At 36.0% G+C, this 17,719-nt stretch overlaps 2 protein-coding genes across 3 annotated transcripts; both read right to left on the bottom strand.

Moving 5' to 3' along the window:
- Window positions 1–1,441: 1,441 nt before the first annotated feature.
- Window positions 1,442–6,494, bottom strand: septin8b (septin 8b). 2 transcript variants are annotated; one of them, XM_079892495.1, is made up of 10 exons: window positions 6,361–6,494; window positions 4,869–4,983; window positions 4,598–4,793; window positions 4,315–4,501; window positions 4,024–4,185; window positions 3,830–3,926; window positions 2,773–2,941; window positions 2,456–2,588; window positions 2,015–2,193; window positions 1,442–1,562 (listed from the first exon to the last, which is right to left on the bottom strand). In XM_079892495.1, the coding sequence occupies exons 1-10, from the start codon at window positions 6,388–6,390 to the stop codon at window positions 1,559–1,561; spliced, it is 1,272 nt and encodes a 423-aa protein (XP_079748621.1). In that variant the 5' UTR covers window positions 6,391–6,494; the 3' UTR covers window positions 1,442–1,558. The 2 variants fall into 2 exon arrangements, with proteins under 2 accessions (XP_079748621.1, XP_079748622.1); XM_079892496.1 differs by having other exon boundaries at window positions 4,873–4,983; window positions 6,361–6,426.
- An 827-nt stretch (window positions 6,495–7,321) lies between these two features.
- On the bottom strand, window positions 7,322–16,966 carry sfxn1 (sideroflexin 1). Its single transcript, XM_079892397.1, has 11 exons — window positions 16,887–16,966; window positions 13,676–13,845; window positions 13,386–13,556; window positions 13,143–13,241; window positions 12,962–13,037; window positions 12,592–12,677; window positions 11,824–11,951; window positions 10,516–10,565; window positions 10,276–10,325; window positions 10,132–10,179; window positions 7,322–10,006 (listed from the first exon to the last, which is right to left on the bottom strand). The coding sequence occupies exons 2-11, from the start codon at window positions 13,837–13,839 to the stop codon at window positions 9,910–9,912; spliced, it is 969 nt and encodes a 322-aa protein (XP_079748523.1). The 5' UTR covers window positions 13,840–13,845; window positions 16,887–16,966; the 3' UTR covers window positions 7,322–9,909.
- Window positions 16,967–17,719: the final 753 nt, after the last annotated feature.

Below are 17,719 nucleotides of genomic sequence, written 5' to 3' on the forward strand. Positions count from 1 at the left end.
ATTTCAGTCTGTATACTGGATCTGAGAGATGACGGTTAGATTGTTGTGTTGAGTTTTGGGGAAGAATGCAGACTCTTTTTAACCCTTCTGTATTCCTTTAATGCCGCTGACTCTGAGTCATATGAGCAACACATTTTCAACAGAACAATAAATGATTCAAGAGTGAACACATGCTAAGTTTCCTCATTTTACACTGCAATGTTTTTAAACCATTTTGTCATGATGTACAATGCATTTCAGTAGGTGGTTCAGGTGTAAAGATTGTAAAGAATCAGTTCAGGCACCTGCTTCACTAATAACAAACACCATCTGGAAATGCATCTCTTGCTCTGGAGAATTCAGCAAGTAAATGGTGGTTTAAGTGCTTTTGGGATTTGGTTAAGTACACGTGGTAATCCTTTGGCAAAAGCCACTAAGGCTGACACAAATCTTCTAGTTCAATACCTTTCAGAGGTCAGAGAATACGCAGACGGGAGCAAATAAGCTAAAATAAAATAAAATAAAAATGGACTAAAGGAAAGTAAAGGAAGGACACCAAACTTTGAGGCACTAATGACATTTTTTTTTTTTTTTTCAGATTCTCTCAAAGAAAAGCCTTGTAGTATACTCTTAATTGAATTGGTCGTGCATAAAATAAAACTTATTGAGTGGTTCTTGTATATGGAGTCCCAAACCTGAATAAACAAAAAATAAATAAGTGTAATATAATAGGAAAATAAATAAAGGAATATCTGACTTGATAAAATGAATACATTTTTTATTAACCTAAGTTTAGTCCTGAATTATTGTATTACTTTTTTGTATTTATTTTAACATTATTTTTATTTTTAACTTTATATTTAATTTATTTGTGCATTCTTATATCTTTATTTTTATTTAAATAAAATAAAATATACTTTTTCTATATTTATCTCCATTCTTATAGAGAGTATTTTCTTATAGAAAAAACAAAGTATTTTTTATTTCAAAATTCAAAAATATACAGTTGCATTTGTGTAACATCAGTAGAGATATTTAACATTTAAAAATACCATCATTATGCTGGTTAATAATCAAACAATTAATCTTACAGTACAGTACTCTAAATGATATGTTAACAGTCCAGTTCTGTATGAATATAAGACGATGACAAAGTTAACTGGTTTTAATCAAACCAATTCAAAGTTAAACAGAGCTTCACGTTTACTTTAAAGGGTTAATTGACCCAAAAATGTAAATTATCTCATCATTTACTCACCTTGCTGAGGTTCCAAACCTGTATGTCTTTTTTTTTCTTCTTCTGTGGCACACAAAAAATACATATATTTTGAAGAATGTTGGTAATTTGGTTAAGTTATGGTTACCATTGACTTCCATTGTTTGAACAAAGATATCTCATGTTCCACAAAAGAGGGTAGGTTTGGAATGATATGGGGGTGAATAAATGATGACAAAATTTACATTTTAGGTGAACTATCCCTTTAATAAAAATGTACATCCAGAAGAATCAGGTACACATCAGTGGATCATCACATAGTTACTGAGCAGTGATGATGCTGATGCTTTCTTGGGTCGCCAATCAACTGAAAAGAAAATATTTATAGACATTAATAAAATCAGCTAGATTAAAAATGAATGTTTAATCAGCCAAAAAACAGCACTAACACATATTTCAAGAAATCAAGCACTCCTTTTATTCAGAGCGAGTGCAAAAAGTGGCAAACACACTTAATCATGGGGCGTAAATGCAAGCTGATCCGGCAGCTGGCAGTACCAGGCAACTAGTGTCATCATCTGTCTCTCCATCCTTAAACATGCCAAAACCCCATCTGCCAGTGTGCTCCAATATTACAGCATTGAAGCTCTCCTATCCCAGAATCCTCTGCCCTGGCATCAGAGCCCAGAAGAGCCCAGCCAACACAGACAAACAAAAAGACCTCAGACGCTTGTGAATGCAGACACAGATCAGGCTCATTCACAGACGGTGACTACCAGAGATGGGAACAGATAGTCTCAGGGGGAGGAGAAGGCTTACGTTTTCTTATCTTTGTCTTTTTTCATGGCAGAGGAGCCTTGAAGAGACTGTAGGGTTTCTGCAGCCACTTTCCTCCTGTTGAAGGTGTTCATCTCCTCTTCTAAATCTCTCCGCTTCTCCTCCAGGTTCCTCTTCTCCTCCTGATGTGTGCGTTTCAGCATCTCAAATCTTTCATGAAGCTGGGAATACAGAACAAGAGTTCATTTAATGAGATACTTTGATTTTATTTTTGCAATAAATTCAATTATTTATTATGAGCGCATCATTTAAATAATTCTGTTAATGTTTAATCGATTAAAACCCCTAGTTCAGTGCTGAGATGCTCGCAATTTTAGTTTTGTATTTTTACATGACCATTTATATTAAACTAACACTAGTACACATTTAATACTGTCTTGAAATGACGGCAAATGTTTTCCAGTTAAAACCAGTGGTTTATACCTCTCTCTCCTTCTCTTTTAGCTCTGCTTCGGTCTCCTTCACTTTGTTAACAAACATCTGTCTCATCTGCTCCTCCTTGAGTTGTAGCTCGCCGATAAATTCTCTCCTCTTGGCCACGTATGTCTCCTGCAGACTGAATGTGAGGACAGATAGCGAGAAGAGATTGCACTTGATGCAATGAATGTGTATGTAATGTTTCCATGATCATATGATGCATCTTAAATCAATTTACAGCTTTTTTTTACAGCAAGACTAAGACTGACTAGTACAAGTTAGCAATTCGTTGTAGAAGTGTCTTGGATGAGATCTTGCAGTACCTGAAGGGTTCACTGTCAGGGTCCGTGTCTTTAAAGCCCATTTCCTCCAGTTTGCAGCGGCGGTACAGCTCATAGTGTCTGGCGTGGGTCTGTTCCCTCAGGTCCAACATGTTGACACGGATTAGCATCTCTCTCAGCTTTACAAAGTCACAGTGACTCTCGTTCTCCACTGAGGACAAAGCCCAGACATCATCATTTCATTAAAGTCACCATGAAATCAAAATTGACAATCCTTATATATATTTTTTTTCATTCCTTTGCCTTAAACCAAAATGTGACAAGAATAGTGCGACAGAATTTACAGTACTAAAACGCATATTACAAAACGTACCCGGATGACCTTCTTCCGGTGAGATTCTGAAGTGTGCATTTACTATCCCATGAGGCCATGAGAGAAGATTTATGAATGACAGTGAAGCGACGTAACTGACACTTGTAGGTCACATGATAATGACAACATGGCGAATGTAGTACGTACAGATTTCATTTATACAACACTCACTCATATTACACACAGAACATACTTTTTTTTTACCTTTGCCGGTAGCAAAGTAATTACTTATTCAAATGAAGTACCTACTAAAGAGAGTGTGTGATTTCGGATGCAGCCGATGTGTTTTTCGGTGTAAGGGCGGGACAACCTGTTACTCACATGAGATCGACCAATAGCAAACCACAACCATCCAATGGTCCAATCATTTCCTGATAGACAAAATCAAGTCCCGCCTTATTTTTTCTTGTACAAGAAGACGTTTCACTGTGATATAGACATCACAACTACCATTTCATGCCGACTTTAATAATCTGGTGTAGTATTTAAAGCATCCTTGATGAATAAAAGTATTAATTATTTTTTTTTATCTACATAATTCCCCATGGCTGCACAAGAAGCATAATATACAAAGTAAAGTAATTGCATCCTTTGCTATTCATTTGAATTTGCACTAAAAAAATTCCTGTTTTTAACAGTAAATAAAAAAGAGAGAAAAATGCCCAATTTTTTCTAACCTAAAGTAAGACAATGATAATCCCTTTATCTGCTAGCAGCAGTACCTACCCTGTACCACTCCCCATGGATACTGTCTGGCTCGCACCATTTTGTTCCCAATTTGAACCTCTTCACTGCTTCCAATCACAGCAAAAGGCAGATGCGCCTGCAACACAAGTCACTGGCTCAACATTAAAGGTGCCTCTATATAGGAACATAGTGTGTATCTGTTGTATATGTATATTTTCTCAAGTTCCTGTTACATTCATAGAAGAGTTTATTTCAGTCACAGCTTCATCATCTGTTGGGAACTGGTAGATCTGAACACCATTGCTGACCAGTTCACTCATGATCTTGATCTTAAATTTTTGAAGCTCACTCTTGGAAATAGTGTCTGCCTTTGCAATGATGGGAATAATGTTGACCTGGTTGGGAAGGAAAAATATGGATATACATGAATAATATGATTCTCTGTATAATTTATACAATAAATGCACAATTTATAGCCTATTATTTAAAGACAATAAATGACAAACACTTTCTGAATACGATACCTTGCTGTCCAGTTTCTTCATGGTGACTAAGTCCAGAGATTTCAGTGAATGTCCAGTGGGAGCAATAAAGTAGAGGCAGATATGGATGCGTGAATCATGATAGTTATAAAGGGAACGTTTAATTTTAAGCTCTTCTTCAAGGAAGTTTTCAAACTGGGCATCAATGTAGTCCACAATCGGTTTATAACTGCAGAGAAACAATAAAAGGTGTAAGATTTTGATTTGATCCTGACATTTCATTATCAATGTCATTCATATACCTTTCAGTGCATATAAGCATTACCTTTCTTCTTTATTAACCTGGTCGCCAAATCCCACAGTGTCTACAATGGTCAGCTGCAAATCCACGTTGCTTTCCTGTAGGTTGTACGTTCTGGGACGTAAATGCACGCCGTTCTGGAAGTGGCTGGCCTCTTCATTTTCGAACGATGTGTTAAAAAGTGTGTTCATTAAAGTGGATTTGCCTATCCCAGTTTCACCTGTAGAAACGAAGCAATCTCTAGCAACAATCTTAATATTTAAATGCCAGGGTTTTAAAAGCACTTCTTCCTCACCTACGCAGAGAATGTTGAAGCTGAATCCTTGGCTCACTGATTTGCTGACCAGCTGATCAGGAAGACTGTCAAAACCGACATGACCGTTGAGAGAGAGAGTCCTCATCTCTTCACACTGAGAAATTACAACATCAAGAAAGTTTGACATGACATACCAGGAAAACATTGATTGTGTCATGATGAATAACTGCCACAAGGGTCTTTGTAAAAATGACATTATAGTGAATGTAACATCTAACAAAACGTTTATTGTTGTCTTCAATAATAATAATGGTTTTAATAATCAATTAAACTGTAAATTAATACTATAGTGTCAAAAATATTAAGCAGCACAAGTGTTTGCTACAGCAGCAAATCAGCATATTAGAATGATTTCTGAAGGATTATGTGACACTGAAGACTGGAGTAATGATGCTGAAAATTCAGCTTTGCCATCACAGGAATAAAGTTCATTTTAAAATATTTTAAAATAAAAACAGTTATTTTATATTGAATAATATCTCACAATATTATCAGTGCTCCAACACAACCAAAAACTGTCCCGCTTTTGCATTGTTCTCCCTAATATGTCTATTAATATATGGAGATAGTGATCAAAGAGGGGAGAAGCAGACCCATGTCATGTTGTAACTGAGCATATTGGTATGCATGGACCAGGGTTTGAGTCTCGATCACAGAGAAAAGCAGCATGCTGAGGTATTCAGAGATCCTCACTCTGTACAAACACAAGGAAGTGTTTCACACAGCCTTCATCTGTTCCACTGCCCCAGTATTCTTAACACACACACTGGGGCACAAAGGGCTCTTTATGCAGCCTGTGTTTCTCAGCATACTGAAGGTTTCCACTGCCATTGCCCTGAGAAACATCCTTTAAGTGCAGGGTTAAAAGCATATTATTTATTTTAAAAGCATAACTGAACAGTAGTAGGATGATACTCTTGCACAAATGTAAAAACATCTCAAACTTCATAAGGGAGAGACTGAGGGACATTGGGATACATGCTGACTGAAGCGGCAAACAGAAGCAGCAATGCTGATCTGCTTACAAGAACTAATCAGCTTTAAATGACTTTGACAATGGATTTAGACCCTAATGTTAAACTATAAATATAAACTACAAGCATATGAATGCTTTTTAGTAGTAGCCTATAACAGACATGCATGACATGCATTGTGGAGAATCACAACAGTGATTTAGAGTAGAACCAAATATGAGGATGAAGTCCAACTCGAATAAAAAAATACTCGAAAAAGCTCACGCTTTTCTCCATTGCAACCAACATCTTAACACATGTTGCATATGACAACATCTTGCACATATTTGCACATAAACATAGGTACATTATGAAATGTGAAAAAAAGTGAAATATTCTTGACCAACTAATCCAGTCGTCATACCTCTCGATGCACACATTGCAACTTTATAAAAAATAAACATGCATGTTAAACTGTGAATAATATGTGCCGTAAATGAAAGATGTAAATAACTTACAGAATAGATGTTTACATCTGTGGCAGCCATGCAGATATAGTACTGACACTGACAGTATATGCTCTCATTTATTGCGCTCTCTCTCTCTCTCTCTCTCTCTCTCTCTCTCTCTCTCTCTCTCTCTCTCTCTCTCTCTCTCATTCCAACATGGACACTTGATGGAAACCTCTATGATGGAAACACCCCTCGGCTGAATTAAAATGCTGTCCGTGTTTCCCCACGTTCACTCCCTATTGCACTTACAAACGCACTTTTTTCAGAAAATACTTTTTTTCTCTCAAGTGTCCAATCAAGTCTCAGTGCTGGGCAAGATACTCCGCAGATATAGCTAGCTAACCTACCAGGAGGCAACTAAAATGAAAAACCCAGAGGCTTCCAAATGACTTGAATAATAATAAAAAACATTTGAATAAGATCTAATTAAACAATTATCATCTGTATAGGTTAGTGTAATGTTGTAAACCGCCTAAAGTGGACGCAATTTGACGTTCCAACACGTCCAGGAGGTGTCGCCCTTTATCCGTTTGATTTTCACCTTACCTACAATGTCAATCAGCCACCAGAAGGGGATATTTGGACACTCAGGAAACGTTTAAAAAAAGGATAAAATTTCAAAGATAACAAAATATCAGATCAAGTGACACCTGCAAAAATATATATTTTAGAGCTTTCCTTAGAACGGACTTCACTTTTCTGAGAATTGTATGCGAATAGTTACTTTTAATTATTTTTTTTAAATAGGCTATATATTATTTTTTTATAACTTTTACTTATTTGATGTTTCTAATTGAAATGACATCGATACATTTTGAATCGCACCACAGCCAACTGACGGTAAGTGAACTAACATCTGTTCATTAATATTGAGGAAAAACTGCAAGAAAAGAGTAAAGACACAGGTCTAAAATCTAGTGTGATACATTAAAAAGTTAACTAAATAAGGACATGCTGCAAAAACGATCCATTGATTTATAATACTCTTTATTTAGGTAATCCACACAGTACAGTGTAATCTACACAGTACAATTTCCCCATTCACTGTAAAATAAGAAACATTTTTTAAATATTCATCTTGAAAATCTTACACCCGTCTCATTCACTGTAAACAAATTATTGTACGAATCAGAGCAACTTGTTCATTTAAAGAGTACACTACTGAGTCACACCTGCCACCCCAGAGTATTCCGTTTTGTTCCAAGTATGCAGACGCCTTGAATTATTGATTATGGGATCAGGAAATAAACAGTGGTATGCTGTGTTTAATGCACAAGGGAACATATTCATTTGCATTTCACTTAGTATATAATTAATAAAGTCAACAACCTCATAAAGTTAAAAAAAGAAGCTGTGCTGTAATTTCCTGTCTAAAGATCCTCATGGCTGTTGTGATTCTCCGAACAAACCAGCAGTCCTTGAGCAGTTTAATGTCAAATCAGCTATGAATTCAATTCATCTATACAGGATCCATAAGTATCACGTTTCTCAAATGCAATAGGAACCATCAAAGATCTGAGCACCTATCTTGCCCAGGACCGTTGCTGAGGGGGGCAGCCTGTTAATGTTTGTGTTGCTAATGACCCTGATCTTACCACAAAATAATATCCAACACATGATAAAAACCTAAAATTGTTCTCTATCCATTGTCTTCCACAGAGACATTGTCTTTCAATCATGATGAATAATACTGAAAACCTTCAGGGAATCTTGAAGAACAAGGACTGTTTTTCACAATTAGAACAAAAACAAAGAGTGGTTACCAATATAACCACCAGCATATTCACAGAAATGTATGTGCTCTTAGTTTGATTTCATTACTGCCAACACTACATTCATGAACTGAACAAATGTGGCACATCAACAGTCTAACAACAACATTAATCAAAGCGCTCAACACACAGCTATCCATAGGCTGTTACACTCTCTTAGTACGTTACGTATTAAACATTAAACATATTTAAATACCTCAACACATGAAGACTTAGTCAATTTAATGGAAAGTTCACAAAGATTAACATCATTAATTCTAAAACTATATAACATAGCCAAAAGTACATGGACACCCGTACACAATACACCATTTTTAAACTCCTAATTTCAAAATATTAAACATTAACTGATCCGTTTGCTAATATACCACATTTCACTCTTCTAGGAAGGCTTTCTACGAGTGTGTTAGATCCAGCGATGGGACAGGGCTCACGGTCAGTGTTACAATTCATCCTAAAGAACGGTGATTTGTGCAGACCAATCAACATAGTTCAAAAAAAGGTGGTAAGTCATTTTTTTATGGATCTTGGGCATAAAGATTAAAATACAGTTCTCTAGAATGTCACTGTATGCAGTTGCATTAAGATTTGGCCTCAGAAATGACTGAAATGCCAAACCTGTTCATTCGAAGGAGCTGTCCACAAACTTTTGGCCATGTAGTGTAGATGGAAAATAGGAACAGGATTTATGGAAAGGCAATGTTGCACTTCATAAATGGAAAATTTACACTACACTTTTGTAAAATCGTTATACAGATTGTGTCCTTACTCAAAAATGGTGGGAAAGGATACAGAAAATGAGACTAGTACATTAGCATTCTATTAGTTATTCTAGAAAGTTTCATGTAGATTGTTTTGTGTGAGGACTTTAACATATGTAACAAAATATGGCACATGAGAATTTTTCGAGGGTGAACCAAAGTAAATGGCCATTCACTAAACAGAAAACAAGTGAGGTTTGACAAGATTGTGTAGAAAAACAATGCATTTCCTTGAACTGCTGAGGAATAGACTTTGGAACAGTCAATGAGAACACGTTGAACTTTAACCTCACACTATTTTCACTTACAAAAAGTTTGTTCATGCATTGTCGACAGGCAGAATAAATTATATGAACATACGCACTATTCTTGTATAACACCCTAAGAGTGAAACTCAAATACTGAGGATAGTAAAATAGATAAAACTCTTCTTAAAACTCATGCTGTTGTTTATCGGTTTATTAAACCTGGATCTAAGGAAATTTGCAGCAGAGGTTTGTATTTGGCAACGTTTTAAACGGATTGCACTACTGTCATAAAGACGTCCCTTGACTTTTCTTGTAACTGAAATGAAATTTGGCAGTACTGTATAAACAGCAACCATCATGAAGAGATAAACACGAAATACTGACAACAATGCATTACAGACTAATAAAAAAACAAGGTCAACATCTGCCATCTTTGATCCTTACTGAAAATGACATTGAGTGGCACATGGAATAATAATTTTCAATAATCTGGCAGCAAACTGAATTATTTCAGAAATTAAAAAAAATACTAAATGTATATACAGTAGCGAGCACCGTCATATACATGTCAGACAAAAGACCGGCACAAATTGGCAACGACAATAAGGATTTAGCTTAAAAACAATTAAAACGGTCAAAAATGTAAAAACATCCTACAAAATGACTGAGTTGGTATGTCCTGGAGAGGAACGGGTGAACTTTGGCACACAAAAAGATGTTTTAGATGGTACGTGAAACCATTACAGTAGAGAGGAGATTCACCAACGTTTGTCTTTACAGTCCTTTGTTGAAGTAGACCGTCTCTATTCCAGGATGACTGGCTCGAATCTTCTCCTGCAGCTCTGGCTCCAGGCGGCTCACTGCCATAGAGCTGTGTGAACAAATTGGAATTATGAAGTGCAACAGAATGATTTACAAAGCAAAATGAATCATTCTGAAGTTATTCATAAATGCATACATGCATTTAGTTCCAAACTGTTTTGAGAACGTTCTCACCTCTTTTGTGGGAATAACGCACAGCACAATGGGGTTGCAAACACGAGGCTAAGAAGAAAGTACAAAAGAGTGGGTCACAAATTCTTGAGTGTCTTTCAGAAGATAACAGTTTATTAGACCATCAGTCTATCTTTGGCAACTCACCAAAACCCAACCAAGCCAACTTGAATGGGTGCACTCATCCACGGAAACCTCTGAAAAAATAAAGAGAGGGAGAAAAAAATCAACCTGGCAACAAAGCCCATGATTCTATGGGGCCATTGTAAGAGCTAAAGCATTCAAGCAGACTGGACACTGTAGACGGGTATGTGTTAAGGCTGAACAATTTTCATTAAGATTTTCAGTCACGTAAACAAAACATTTATAATGCAATTTTGAAATTACCTTGAGGAAGGCCTTCTTTTCCAACGAGTTCATTAAAAATGGAGGGATTGCTACAGGATGAAAACAATTAGTTATATTACTTGCTTGCAATTACAGTGTCCCATAACCAGATATGCAACATTGCGTCTGCATAAGACAATGGGGGTTGAAAGTTTGAGAAAACTCATGAAAAACCTGATATTTTTAATATCACATATTCTATTATATATAAAATCCTTAGACTTAATTTCGGGGTTTAAAGGTGCAGTAAGCAATTTCTGAGAAACATATTTGATATTTGAAATTAACCCAAACAAACACACACCCTCCTTTATTGCTCCGCCCACAAAATGCACAAACATGAGTGGAGTAAAGCAAAATCATGCTTAGGGGAAAATAAAACAAAGATGACGAATGAACGAGTGGACAAAAATACAAAAAAAAAAAAATACATACACTTTTTTTTTTTTATATATATAGAGTAAACAATACATACAAACAAGAGTTGGTTGTTAGTCACCAGCAGCACAGCAGCTCCAGACAAACAATGACATTGAAAACTAGCTAATATTTACTACAACAGCATATCTTTGTTCTGTGAAACGTAGCAAAACCAATGTTACTCACATATGGAGTAGATACAAAGCAACCTCAGCGTCTGTTTTCAAGTCATCCCGCTCTCTAATGTCTCTCCAGTGCTAGCAAACCTTTTCAATATTAACGCAGGACAGGTCCTAAAGCTCTCATCACAACCCTTCTTTTTCCAGTAATATTCCTCTAACCCTTTCTCTTATGTAATGTCTCTCAGCCATCTCTCTTTCTACAGTCTTTTTTCAAATCTCCCTCTTGCTCACTCTCTCTTCTCTCCTATCATGAGTGTATACTATATACTGCTGATTGGCTACAAGTGTGTTTTAGTCCTTTAATAATCTACTTTCAATCCAGAAATCACTAACTGCACCTTTAAAGGAGAAGTTCACTTTTAAAATGGAAATTCTGTCATCATATACTCACCCTCATGTTGTTTCAAACATGTATGAATTTCTTTCTTCTGCTGCTACAGTTGTTGGGTCCCATTGACTTCCATAGTAGGAAAAAAATATACTATGGAAGTCAATGGGACCCAAAAACTGTCTGGTTACTGACATTCTTCTAAATATATTCCTTTGTGTTCAGCAGAAGAAAGAAATTCATACATGTTTGAAACAACATGAGGGTGAGTATATGATGACAGAATTTTCATTTTAAAAGTGAACTTCTCCTTTAATAAGCATAGGTGAAAAGTCAGCTTATTGAACGACAATCTCAAGACTTTTAGAGTAAACAAACCCATTCCCGGAGAGGCCATGAGGATTCTGGAAACCACCACTTGTGTAATGGCCTGTTGAGCTGCATTTGAAGATTCTCCTAACCGATTGTCATTCTCATCTGTTACTGGAATGCCATGTTTGAGTTCCCTGAGACACAAAAGGAAAGATGCGCTCCATATGACATACTCACTTCATGTCTATTATAAATGAACAGCAACACACAATATTACGTTACTGTTTTGAACATTACTGTTTTGAACCACTGCTGACGGTTTAGGGTCAGTAGATTTTTATCTTTTTAAGGAAATAATTGTATTAAGCCAGGATGCATTCAATTGATCAATCGTGACAGTAGACATTTATAATGTTACAAAAGAGTTCTATTTCTGTTCTTTTGAAATTCTAAAGAATCCTGAAAAAAAATAACACCACAGTTTCCACAAACATATTAAGAACCACAACTGTTTTCAACATTGATAGTAATAAATGTTTCTCGAGCATCAAATCAGCATATTTGAAGGATTTCTGAAGGATCATGTGACACTGAAGACTGAGTAATAATGCTGAAAATTAAATTTTGCCATCACAGGAATAAATTACATTTTAAAATATATTAAAATAGAAAACAGGTATATTACATTGTAATAACATTTCACAATATTAGTTGTTGTGATGCACTGAGAATCTTTTTGTGATCACAAAATTCCATGACTACCGAACAACCAATTCAGAGTAAAATAAGGTCAAACCTCTTTATGCAAATGATTTGTTCTAGATAATAATTTACCGTTGTCTCATGAGTGGAATATTGATACAGTTAGCAGCAGCTACAGCAGCGAATGGCACAAAGCGTCCTATGAGTGGGGACACATGCTGAAAGACAGAAAATTAAACATAATTACTAATTATTACATGAACACATAGTGAGCACTGAGCATAATATTTAATACTTTGATTGTGTTAAAACTTATTAGTAAGCGATAACCAGTGATCGAAGTGGGGGGGTGGCATTACTCCTGAGGGTTTAAATCACGTTCTGGGGGCAGGGCGGTCAGAGTACCGGCAAAAGAAAGAAAGAAAAAGTGAGGGTATGCTACAGGTTAAAATACTGTGTCCGTACCGGCCCACTTCGAGCACTGGCCATGACAGACCATTACCTTTGCTAATGCATTTAGTCCTAAAGCAGTAGCCACGGCCCCTGTGGTGGCTGATACATATGCTGTGCCAAGCTGGCTGCAAGGACATATATTAGGAATTTAGGGATATTGCAAATTAGTTGAAAGAAGAATTGCATAAAGTGAAACAAATATTCATATGCATGATCTAAAGTCCTCTCACTTTACTGTGATGGGGGCGTCTCCACTCCTGTTGGTGTAGTTGACTATTGCATTGAAAGACTGATTGATCCACTGCCAAAACAGAACTGCTGGAGTCGTTCTAAAAGCAAGAGAGAGAGAGTATAAATATTCAGTTTTATATGTGGTGAAATTGTTTATTATCCAGAAAAAATTCACCAAGTCTTATAGCTACACTGTAGCCACTATAATAATGGATTACACAGCAAAACCCAGCATGATTTACCTGTAGAACGTCATCATGCATCCAGTGATGGTCATGTTCATAGGAACCTGAGCAGACATGCGACCAATCAGGAGCATTTTCTCGCCTGTGTCTGGATGGAATGCCGAGTCAAAAACATACTTCGCCCTCCATAGCTCATCTTCTGTGAGACCTGGTGATACCACCCCTTTTCTTCAGGGATAAGAGAATGGAAGATGATGGCGTACTTGGAATCTGGCAAACTCAGCATATGTAACAATGAATCCTATACAAAAGCACATGCTGTAAATTAATGCAGAGTAGAGACTTACTTGTAATCCTGAATAATCTGACGTGCATTTTCTAATTGTTCATTCGACAGGAGGATGTTTCTAGGGTCTGTGACAGTGAAGAAATGCTTTGCGCGACCCACAAATGTTCCCTGATCCCAGCGTGGCTCTTTAATGTTTATGGAGGTGGAGAGCACGGCTGCCATGGTACACTGTGAACATATTACACTGTTAAAACCTTGGAAACACATCACTTATTCACACACAACAGTGTAAATATCTTTGAAAACAAGTTCTTTTTAAAGCATTATGGCGGTAACATGACCGGTAGCAAGAAGCCGAAGAAAGATTCTTAAAAACTACTTCTGTTCTACATGCAGGTTTGGAATAATGGTGAGTACACTAACGTTCAAAAGGCTGGGAAGATTTTTTTACGTTTTTGAAAGAAGTTTCTCAAAGGCTGCATTTATTTGTATAAACATACAGAAAGAATGTTAATATTGTGAAATGGTATTACCATTTAAAAGTAAATCAACTATTTTCTATTTTAATATATTGTAAAAACTAATTTATTAATTGTTATTTATTTCTGTGATGGCAAAGCTGAATTTTCAGCATCATTACTCTTCAGTGTCACATGATCCTTCAGAAATCATTTTGGTTTGGTGCTCAAGAAACATTTCTTGTTATCAATGTTGAAAACAGCTGTGCTGCTTAATATTTATGTGGACACTGTGATACTTTATTCTAGTATTCTTTGATAAATGGAAAGTTCAAAAGAACAGCATTAATTTGAAATGGTAATCTTTTATAACATTATAAATGTTTTTACCTTTTAAGCAATTTTAAGCATCCTTGCTGAATAAAAGTATTGATTTCTCCCAAAATAATAATAATAATAATGACTTGCCCCAGACTTTTGATAGATAATGTACATTTCCTGGTGAGCAGTAAGTTTTTATGTCTTATATGGAGAAAAGACTTTACTAAAATAACAGAGAGAGAATTAAAAGCCTTTTTTGTTTTTCCAGCAAGAAAAAAAAAAAAAAAACTGAATAATGCTTGCACATGACATTCCTCCCCCGATTAGGCCACCGCTGAATCAGCATGTAGTTTCTAAAGACACAGCTGACCAGCCAAGCAAAGAAAGGTTTGAACATCAGTCACTCTGAAAATGACATTTGGTTCTGCTAGTCCCCATGTAATGTGTATATATGGCCTGTGTTTCTAATTGTGAAAAGTATAAGATTAGAAATTTAGTCACAGGGGGAGGGGGTTGATGAATTTAAAAGGGTAGTGCACAAACTCTTTCACAATTTACTCTTTCTCATTTATTTTAAACCTGTATGACTTTCTTCTGTGGAAAACAAATCAAATATCAGTCAGAATGGCAGAACTGACCGTCTTAGTCATCCTTCACTTTCATTGCATCATTTTCCATGCAATGAAAGTGAAGATTACTGTACTGAGGCTGTCATTCTGCCTAACCGCAAGACTTTTTGTTTTCTACTGAAGAAAGAAAGCTATGTTGGTTTTAAATTATACGAGGGTAGTATTTGGGGGGGATTTTTACTGTCCTTGCGAACTTTCTGATTTTTACTGTCCTTGTTAACTTTCCAATGACGAAGAGAAAACCAATTTCAGTAAGTGTTTCAAGGTTGAATGTAAGATAAAAACTGGGGGGAGAGAAACAGGATTTAACCATTTATTTGCATGTGCATATTCCAAGAATAGGCATTCACAAAGGCAAAATTAAATAAACCACACGCTGTAAATGTGCAGCGTGGTGAAATTTTATTTAGAAAATACAGTGTTTTGAAGACACCAAAGACAGCTGAAGGGAGAACAATAAATCACGCGTTTCACTTAAACACGGCTACAAAAGTGGGTCTGTGTCTCTTTAAATCAAATCATGGTTCAAGTCAAGTGTTTTGCACGAGATGACTTGAGTCTGCTCGAGCCTGATGCTTTGGTTTGCGCTGCATTAAACGCTGGTGAAAGAAAGTCTGACTCATTTTCGCTAATCGGTTCTTTTGAACAGTTCGTTTCAAAGAACCGGTTCAAAAACATTACAGGGATTCAGCGATACGCCATCACGTGGTCACTAACATCCCAATGTGGCAACGTTTGGTTTGTAGCAACTAGGGATACATAGCTTTTTTTAATTACTTTTTTAAAATAATGATGTGGTTTAAAACTTCAAGCAATTTAGAAAACCAACTCAATTTCATATGCGTACTACTGATAAAAACAATTCACTTAAATTCTAAACATTTTATTAACGTTTTATTTGTAATATATATTTGTAATATTTCTGCTTTTGCCAATGAAGTAAGTTATTTCTGCTCCGCATGTCTACGCGAATGCTCATTCTGTCGTTTTATGTCTCATTACAAATTAAAAGAGACGATTCTCGTTGATTCGGACTGAATCGTAAATGAATCGTTCAGTCAATTTCGTGAACAAATCGTTCTGACTGCTTGTGCAACCGATTCATTAAGTAAAGATCCGACTCAAAAGAACAATTCATTTACGAATCGGACATCGCTGCAAAGCAAGAATTCATATCGTGCTTTCTAAACATGAAAACATTAGTGCACACTACGGATTGGAGAGATAAGATACTGACCGATACACGGGCCTCTTGATCCGAAATGAACTTTGAACAGAGACGTTTATGACACTTTCCCTAAACAACCCATTTCTTGCCCAATAGTATGTTTTCATGACTGTATTATTACTCTGTATTATTTAAATAATCTAGTAATAATATGCATTCACGTATCTTAATGCTTTATTTGATGTGTTAAAACATTGATGCTCTTTAAAGAGCAAAACAATATGGGATAAATGTAATGATTTAGATGGTGTCTTGTTTTGAAATCAATTGTTAGAATATCATCATTGTAGCCCATTGGCATAGAATGGCTTCAAAACCAGTCGGTACCGGTTGGGTGGCTTCCATTGGGGCTTTCAGTATGTCCTAAATATGAATTATAATATGTTTAAATATTATGATAAAAAAAAATATTGGAGGGTTGCTCCATATGATAAATGTCTTAATACGTTTTAGCTTTATCTTTAAAACCATCTGTACAACTCCAGCTGTGCACCTCTCTATCAACCTCTGGATGCCACATCACAAATCCACTTACTGGCAGCATAAGGTTTTACATTCTAATGCATCCAGTAAAAAAAAAAGAAAAATGAAAATGACATCCGTGAAAAAAAAACGAAAGGTCCTGTTACTTACAGTGCAACAGTGCAAAGCCCGCCGTCAGACAAAATCACAGCACTCCGCAGCAGATATCTGTCTCGCGCACCGAGGCTAATTTGGTATTTACGAATGAACGTGAAGTACGCTGCAGCAAAAGCCCAACCAACCAGCGGCGCTGCTGATATTTCAAAATAAAAGTTTCCAATATCTTGGGAAACAATTTTGTAACATGAGAATATTAGATTTATGTCGCGATCCAAGACATTGGTTAAAAAAATAATAATAATGAGGCAACGGAATTTTAGTTGCTTACGTTTACGGAGTTAAATACAATACATTAGTCAGTCAGTCAACGAAAGGACTTTTACTATGAAATCTAATGAAATAAAATATTTTGATCATGAAATTGAATATCTTCAAACACGCCACATCAGGTCTAATATAAGCCTTGGGCAAGTCAGTTTATTATGACATTAATTTTTAACTGTTGGTTGTCTGTCTAAAACGTAAATCATTCATCTTTTTTTATGAATGTTGTATTCTCCAAATAACGGGCTATTTGCACTTAGTGTAAATCTGTGTAAATAGACACTCATACCGAATAAGTAAATGCACTAACTTTAGTATGTCATTTCTTAATTCAATTTACAAGTACATTTCAATGTAATACAGAAGAATGGCTATTAATGAACACTTTAACCTAGCATCAATGTATGGATCGATTCTCTGCAGAAAGAGACGAATTTAATTCCTTTCAAAAATTTTTTTCGAAATGCCATTAACTTCTTGGAGCCATGTAAAACTGTTTAGCTAAGTAAAACCTGTCTTATGACAATAATTAACCAGAGTTAGATCTGAGAAAATAGCTC

The sequence above is a fragment of the Squalius cephalus genome, assembly GCF_949319135.1.
Source record: "Squalius cephalus genome assembly, chromosome: 14".
Lineage (NCBI taxonomy): Eukaryota > Metazoa > Chordata > Actinopteri > Cypriniformes > Leuciscidae > Squalius > Squalius cephalus.

Coding starts and splice junctions, on each gene's coding strand:
- septin8b (XM_079892495.1), bottom strand. CDS start 6,390: ATGGCTGCCACAGATGTAAACATCTATTCT. Junction 4,794..4,868: donor CTTCAACATTCTCTGCGTAG/GTGAGGAAGAAG, acceptor TCGTTTCTACAG/GTGAAACTGGGATAGGCAAA. Junction 4,502..4,597: donor CAGGTTAATAAAGAAGAAAG/GTAATGCTTATA, acceptor GTTTCTCTGCAG/TTATAAACCGATTGTGGACT.
- sfxn1 (XM_079892397.1), bottom strand. CDS start 13,839: ATGGCAGCCGTGCTCTCCACCTCCATAAACATTAAAGAGCCACGCTGG. Junction 13,038..13,142: donor GACGCCCCCATCACAGTAAA/GTGAGAGGACTT, acceptor ATGTCCTTGCAG/CCAGCTTGGCACAGCATATG. Junction 10,326..10,515: donor AAAAGAAGGCCTTCCTCAAG/GTAATTTCAAAA, acceptor TTATTTTTTCAG/AGGTTTCCGTGGATGAGTGC.